This window comes from Verticillium nonalfalfae (assembly GCF_003724135.2).
Source record: "Verticillium nonalfalfae strain VnAa140/NRRL 66861 chromosome Unknown scaffold_222, whole genome shotgun sequence".
Taxonomy (NCBI): domain Eukaryota; kingdom Fungi; phylum Ascomycota; class Sordariomycetes; order Glomerellales; family Plectosphaerellaceae; genus Verticillium; species Verticillium nonalfalfae.
In genome coordinates this window covers 21,960-28,686 of record NW_021167447.1, presented here as the reverse complement: position 1 = coordinate 28,686, position 6,727 = coordinate 21,960, and the positions used below count along the sequence as shown (strand labels likewise).

The window sequence follows — 6,727 nt, the reverse complement described above, 5'->3', positions numbered from 1 at the left end:
TGCATCGAGAGCCTCTGCATCGAGAGCCTCTGCGACAAGAGACTCTGCATCGAGAGCCTCTGCGGCGAGAGAACGCCGCGTCCGTGATGCCCGAGAATAACAAACTCTCGGCGCTCGCGAGGCCCCCCGCGCCCCTGCTGAGACCACGACCACCGAGGCCGCCGCCCCTCTTCAAGGAGATCGACCCGCGCGCCCCTCCCTTGCCCGCGCCTCCCCTCAAAAAGAAACGCGCGAGCAGGCCCAAGGTCCGCACGGGATGTCTGACCTGCAAGATCCGCCGCGTCAAATGTGACGAGCGGAAACCCACGTGTGCCCGCTGTCACAAGGCCGACGTCGAATGTGACGGGTACTTCCCCCAAAATGAAACGGTAGCCTCGACCACCACCGCCGGCCGCCCTTGCCATTCGTCCAGCGAGGAGGCCAGCCAGCCGAAGGGCGCACACCAACGCCACTACCACCGCCCGATCCGCCCTCGAGCGGGCATGCCGCCCTCCTTTCTGGCCGTGCCGCTGCTCGAGGGACTCGACGTTGTCTACTACGACCTGTTTCGGCACCGTTTGGTCCCGCACCTGGCGGGGTACCGGTACAAGGACCTGTGGTCGCGCATCGTCCTCGAAGCCGGCATGCGGGACGACTGCATACGCCACTGCATCCTGGCCGTCGGCGCCCTGACCATGGCCGTAGCAGAAGTGCCCGCCTCGGCCAACGATGCGCCCTTGCGTGGGGGCCGACCCTCGGTGCTGACCCCCTGGACGCACAAGCAGATCGTCAACGAGCACCACAAGCACGCCCTGCGCCACCACCTCAAGGCCGTCGCCGGCTTTCGCAAGAGCTTCCAGGATCCGACAACCCTCTCGCCGCGGTGCGTCCACCTCATGACCCTCATCCTCATCGTCTACGAGTTCATGCAGGGCAACAACGAAGGCGCCAAGACGCTTCTCAACTGCGGCCTCGCCCTCCTCCGGAGCTCCATCACGCTGTACGAGGGCAACCTGGAGCAGAGCGCGCCGGGCCACAAGGAGAAGGAGGAAGATCTCGACGACATTGAGCACAACCTGCCCTGCCTCGCCGTCATGCTCGACTACTCCAACCAGCTCGCCCGTCAGGACGGCCAGCTCTACCAGCTCAAGTGCGTGCCCGACGACGCGCGCCTGCCCCAGCCGGGCCACGACTCCATGGCCAAGCTCATGGCCTACTGGGGCCGCTTCTTCACCTTTAGCATCGTCTTCATCAGCAAGGCGACCTACGTGCCCCGTCTGGACCCGTACGGCACCGGCACCGGCCCCGGCGCGCGTTACAGGGCCGCCATCCGCGCCAAGCAAAAGGTCTTCCTCGCCCAGCTGCACCGCTGGACCCCCGTGCTACGCGAGTACGCACGGCGTCTTCCGGCCCTCGACGTTGCGGCCCGCAAGGAGCTGCGCGTCGTGCGCCTCTACTGGCTGGTCCTGTACGTGCACTTTTGCTGCTGCCATGACCCGACCGACCTAGCCTTTGACGCCTTCACGGCCGAGTTTGACGAGATCGTCACGGAGACGCTCGAGCTCTTTTCCGGTGACGACAAAGATGGCACAGGTGGAAATCCGAGCCTGACGCTCGGCGAGGGCGTCGCGTCGCCCCTCTTCTTCGCGCTGCGCAGCTGTCGGGACCGGGCTGTACGGACGCGCGCCGCGCACGCTGTGGGGCGGATCCCGTGGCGCGACAGCGGGTTCGATGCGCAAGCCATGATTGTCGGCAAGCTCGGAGCTGTGGTCATGGAAGAGGCAGCACGGGATGCCAATGGGTTCATCCCGGCCGAGGCGCGGTGGTTCTGGATGGGAGGCGAGTGGCACGTGGGCAAGCGCGCTGTCGTGGCGACATACGTCAGGCATGCGCCGGATGAGCTGGGAAGACAGGTCACGAAGCAGCTAACGCTTGGAGTTGATGACTGGGGAAACATCTGCCGTTTGGCAGGTTGCGTAAGCGGGCGTGACTCTTGATACTCGCGTTCCTAGATGACGCCTGAACGATACGAGGCCGTCCTCGGCCAAGGCGGATCCGAAAGAGTTTTTTCAAATTTGATTTACTTTAATCCTACCAGCAAGCCAACAAGCTTCTGTCGGCGGTCATCCTTACCATGGTGAACAGTTGTCATGATGATTGATGAGGTACCCGTGTAGCCGTCGTGAGTTGGCTCCTGTTGGCCGCTGCTCAACCGGGGACACCCCAGCCGGATCATCGCACCGAGGCCAATCACACAGCCGTCTCGCACGCGGCGCGAGTACGAGGCATTTAGCCACTACCAGGCCGCAAGGTGCCGGGGCCTGAGCCGCTGGGGTGCATATCAATGTCCGTCTGGACGCCATCCGCGAGGCACAGCCAGCTAGCAAGGCAGGCACACCACCATCCATTTCCATCCTCTTTGTATCGAAGGGTAGGCATGCTGCACGCAGGCCCTGATGCACCTGCGCTCTGCCCGGCTGCCTTTTCCGTTGACGGAGCATGGATGAACGGCGTTCACGCCACTCAGCGCGACGATCGCACAAGAAGGTCCGTACGGGGTGCAAGAATTGCAAAGCCAGAAAGGTCAAGGTCAGTCTGTCCACAACGAAGCTCTCGCACGCTCTTTTCCCGACGGCCCCGCATGTCGGATCAGACGCCGAGTCATCTCAGCCACCACCCCTTGATTTTTGGGCTTCGTCTTCTCACCAAGATTGATTCATCAGTGCGACGAAAAGAAGCCCGAGTGTACACAATGCCTCAAGTATGGCGTCCTTTGCGACTCAGATACTGCGTTCTCGGCGCCGGCAGAGCCCGAGCCAGAGCCAGAGCCGCCAACGTCCGAGCCCGAGATGGAGCTCGACATGTTGGACCTTGAGCTCATGTTCCATTGGAGCACCGAGACGTGCACGACGCTGACACGCAACCCGACGGTCAACAAGTTCTGGCAGATCAACGTGCCCAAAATCGGGTTCCGTTGCGACTACGTCATGCGCAGCATGCTGTCGCTGGCGGCGCTGCACATGGCGTACGTCTGTCCGTCGCGGGAGGCCGAGCTGCTCGAGAGGTCGGTGCGGCATCACGAAGTGGCCACGCGCGGCGTCGCCGCCGTCGTGACGAGTGTCGAACAGGTATCGCGGGCCGGCGATCAACAGCTGGCGGACGACCTCTTCCTCTTCTCCATCCTGACCATGTTTTATGGTACGTCCCTGCCTGCTGTTGCGCTGTGTGCGTTGGAGACTTCTCGCTAATGGTGCAGCCATGTCCAACTCACGCGATCCCGGCGATGTTCTTCTTGGGACCACCAGCCAGGGGCCAGACTGGATCCTGCTCTTCACAGGCACGCGCCATCTCGGCGGTGTCAGCAACTCGGGCCACCATCCCACGAGCCCTCTCTATCCTCTCATCCGCGTCGCCATCTTCCGGTGGACGCTGACGCAGAAGACGTACACGCACCCGTACCTCGACCCGCTGCGCGCGCGGCTCGCGGCCGCCACTCACATCCCCACCGACGTCCGCGCCGTCTACGACAAGGCGGTGCACGCGCTGCACCAGTCGTTCGGTCTGTTTTACGTCGAGAAAGACGAGTTGCTCGAGGGGTCGATCGACCTGTTTATCTGGGTCGGCAACGTGATTGAGGACTTCCTGCCGATGCTCCGAGAGGAGACGCCCCGTCAGGAGGCGCTCGTCATTTTCAGTTACTTCTGCATGCTGCCGAAGAAGCTGCCGCGGCAGTGGTGGCTGAACCGGTGGGCGGACAGTATCAAGATTCGGACGTATGAGCTGCTGGATGCCGAGCACCGGACGTGGGTTGTCGAGCCGACGATGATCGATGGAGGTGGATGAGGTGGATGATACCAGCATGTTCGTAGGATGGAGTGTGACAGTTATGGGCAACTTGGGAGGAAGGAAAGTTTTGTGACTGGTGCTCCTAAAGAATCCCAAGGTAAGGCACCTCAGTGTTTGTGCCTGTGTCACAGGTCCCTCGCTCCTGCCTTCCTGCCGTGCTGCCCCTGGCCTCCTTCCCTTTCTTCCATCTCCTCCTGCTTCCTGCCTCCATCTTCTCCTTCCTTCCCCTCACCCCTTCCCCCTTGTCTCCTTCCTCCATCTTTGCCCCTCCTGCCAGCTCCTCCCGCTCTTGTAGGCTGACATTCTAACCGTTGCCAGTCCCATATGGTGTAGTGGCCAACATTACGGACTCTCAATCCGTAGCCCCGAGTTCGATCCTCGGTGTGGGAAGCTTTTGCTGCATGAACGGGCCATGGTGTTTGTGGTAGTCCGAGAGTGGTGACCTCGGTGAGGCTGCATGAATCATACACTTGTGCGTCTGTTAGGTGCCGCGATCTTGGTCTTGAAGCGGTGCTAAGCGGTTAAAGGGCTTAATTTAAATGACCAACACAGACAGGCCATCGTCAAGTTCAATCGTCATGCTTGGGACTTAGGTGATGCATCACCTTGTCATCGTGGTCTGTCGATACCCTGAGATGTTCACAGAGAAGCCAGTCATGCCCATCGAGTCCGCGCCCCTATTACTTGAGCTTGACGTACAGCCCAGCAGCAGCCATGCCCCTCGCACGTCAAAAAACGCGAGCCATCATGTAGCCTCCTCCGCACTCCAACAGGGCACACGCGAGCTTCCAGTCTGAAAGGGAAAAAGTCATATATGCATTGCGTGACTCCTATGCTACGTACACAGACAAGACAGAGACAGAGAGAGTGTGATACAACTACAATCTCCCGCGTCCCCGCCCCCGCCGCGCTCCCACGCCACACACGCGCGCGCCAATCTATCCAGGTAGGGTGTTGGGGAGGGACACACGAGGGCGTTGCATCGATCCCTCTTCCCTGGCGCACCACGCACACACATACACACAGAGAGACACAAAGACGTAGCGCCTGTTGCGTGTCTCTCTTTTTCGTCGTCCTGCAAGCGATCTCGTCCGTCCTCGGGTCAGGAGAGCGAGTCTCCCCATGTCTGTCGCGCGTTGCTTCGAAGTTTCCATCACAACCGAGGAAGAGAGAGAGAGAGAGAGAGAGAGAGAGAGAGAGAGAGATAATTCTTTTTGATTGGCGGAGGGAGTATGACGGAGGGGGTATGAAGCAGGTCGATGGTTTAAAAATAGGGGTCGGGGAGGGCGAGAGGTATCATGGGTGCAGGATTCGTTTTAGGGAGGGAGAAAGGGGGCCGCCGGGAGGGAGAGGGGGACCGAAAGGGCGGGTCGGAACCATGTCCCGTTTAGAGGGTCTCCATCTTGTCGAGGATGGCGCGGGTGAACTCGTGGGTGGTGGACTCACCGCCCATGTCGCGGGTGCGGACCTTGCTGTTGGAATTGTCAGTACAACCGTTTTTTTTCGTTTCTTTTTTTTTTTTTTTTTTTTTGCTGCGACCTTGCACAGAGAGGAGAACTTACCCGTCAGCAATGACGGCGTAGACGGCCTGGGAGATGCGGTTGGCGTGGTCGTCGAGGCCGAGGTGGCGCAGGAGCATGGAGCCGGACAGGATGAGGGCGGTGGGGTTGGCCTGGTCCTTGCCCTTGATGTCGAGACCGACGTGACGGCAGCCGGGCTCGAAGACGGCGACGTCGCGGCCCATGTTGCAGCCGGGGACGATGCCGGGGCCGCCGACGAGGGCAGCGCCAATGTTGGACAGGATGCCGCCGTAGAGGTTGGGCATGACCATGACGTCGAACTGCTGGGGGCGGCCGACGGCCTGCATGGAGGCGTTGTCGACGATCATGTCGTTGACCTCGAGGCTGGGGTACTCCTTGGCGACCTGGTGGAAGGTGGAGCGGAAGAGGCCGTCGGCGAGCTTCATGATGTTGGCCTTGTGGATGCAGGTGACCTTCTTGCGCGAGTTGGCGAGGGCAAAGTTAAAGGCAAACTTGGCGATGCGCTCCGACTTGGCGCGCGTGATGATCTTGAGCGACTCGACGACGCCGGGGACGGACTGGTGCTCGAGGCCCGAGTACTCGCCCTCGGTGTTCTCACGGATGATGCAGAGATCGACGTTGTTGTGGCGGGTCTGGTAGCCGGGGATGTTCTTGATGAGGCAGATGGAGGCGTAAATGTCGAGCTCCTGGCGCATGGCGACGTTGAAGGACTGGTGGCCGGAGCGCGAGATGGGGGTGTGCAGGATGCCCTTGAGGCCGAGCTTGTTGCGGCGGAGGGAGGAGACGGACTCGCGGAAGAGGTCCTCGGTGCGGCCCGACGAGGCGTCGACACCGGTCACGTCGACCTGCTCCCACTCGACGGGGACGTTGTCGGCCTTGAAGATGGTCTTGACGCTCTCGGCGACCTCGGCACCGATACCATCACCGGGGATGAGGGTGACGGTGTACTTGCCGCCAAACTTGGTGGGCTTGAAGATGTCGGACTGGATGGTCGCGTAGGCAGCGCGGGCGCCGCCGGGGATGATGGGGCCGGCGGTGGCGGAGCGCAGGAGCTGGAGGGCAGGTCAGCATCAGCATCAGCATCAGCATCAGCATGAGGGCTTTGTTGATGGCACGGTAGCAGTGCCGCGTCGTGTCCTGCGATCGAAGCTTTTGCTGGCAGCATCTTCGGCTTTGCTCCCCGCCTCGGTCTACGAGCGAGCGAGGGACCGACGAGCACACGAGCCAATTGAGCGGCGGGAGAGGGAGCAGCACGTACCTGCGCGGTGGTGGCGGATCCTCGAGACAGCATTGTGACGGATGTGATGGTTTTCTCGACTGCGTAGGGAGGTGTGTCGCGAGAGCAAGAGGTCGTGGTCAAG

At 61.3% G+C, this 6,727-nt stretch overlaps 3 protein-coding genes and 1 non-coding gene across 4 annotated transcripts; 3 read left to right on the top strand and 1 right to left on the bottom strand.

Annotated features, from left to right (window-relative positions):
* Window positions 1–86: 86 nt before the first annotated feature.
* Window positions 87–1,976, top strand: D7B24_004052 (uncharacterized protein; the record flags this gene model as incomplete). Its single annotated transcript, XM_028638229.1, has 1 exon — window positions 87–1,976. One exon carries the CDS (start codon window positions 87–89, stop codon window positions 1,974–1,976), a length of 1,890 nt encoding a protein of 629 aa, XP_028490419.1.
* A 502-nt stretch (window positions 1,977–2,478) lies between these two features.
* Window positions 2,479–3,822, top strand: D7B24_004051 (uncharacterized protein; the record flags this gene model as incomplete). The annotated part of the gene is made up of 3 exons (XM_028638228.1): window positions 2,479–2,568; window positions 2,703–3,177; window positions 3,236–3,822. The coding sequence occupies 3 exons, from the start codon at window positions 2,479–2,481 to the stop codon at window positions 3,820–3,822; spliced, it is 1,152 nt and encodes a 383-aa protein (XP_028490418.1).
* A 321-nt stretch (window positions 3,823–4,143) lies between these two features.
* On the top strand, window positions 4,144–4,215 carry D7B24_004050. The gene has a single exon. It is a non-coding gene; the product is annotated as a tRNA-Glu (tRNA).
* A 997-nt stretch (window positions 4,216–5,212) lies between these two features.
* IDH1 (isocitrate dehydrogenase (NAD(+)) idh1) lies at window positions 5,213–6,657 on the bottom strand (the record flags this gene model as incomplete). Its single annotated transcript, XM_028638227.1, has 3 exons — window positions 5,213–5,297; window positions 5,388–6,418; window positions 6,625–6,657. The coding sequence occupies 3 exons, from the start codon at window positions 6,655–6,657 to the stop codon at window positions 5,213–5,215; spliced, it is 1,149 nt and encodes a 382-aa protein (XP_028490417.1).
* Window positions 6,658–6,727: the final 70 nt, after the last annotated feature.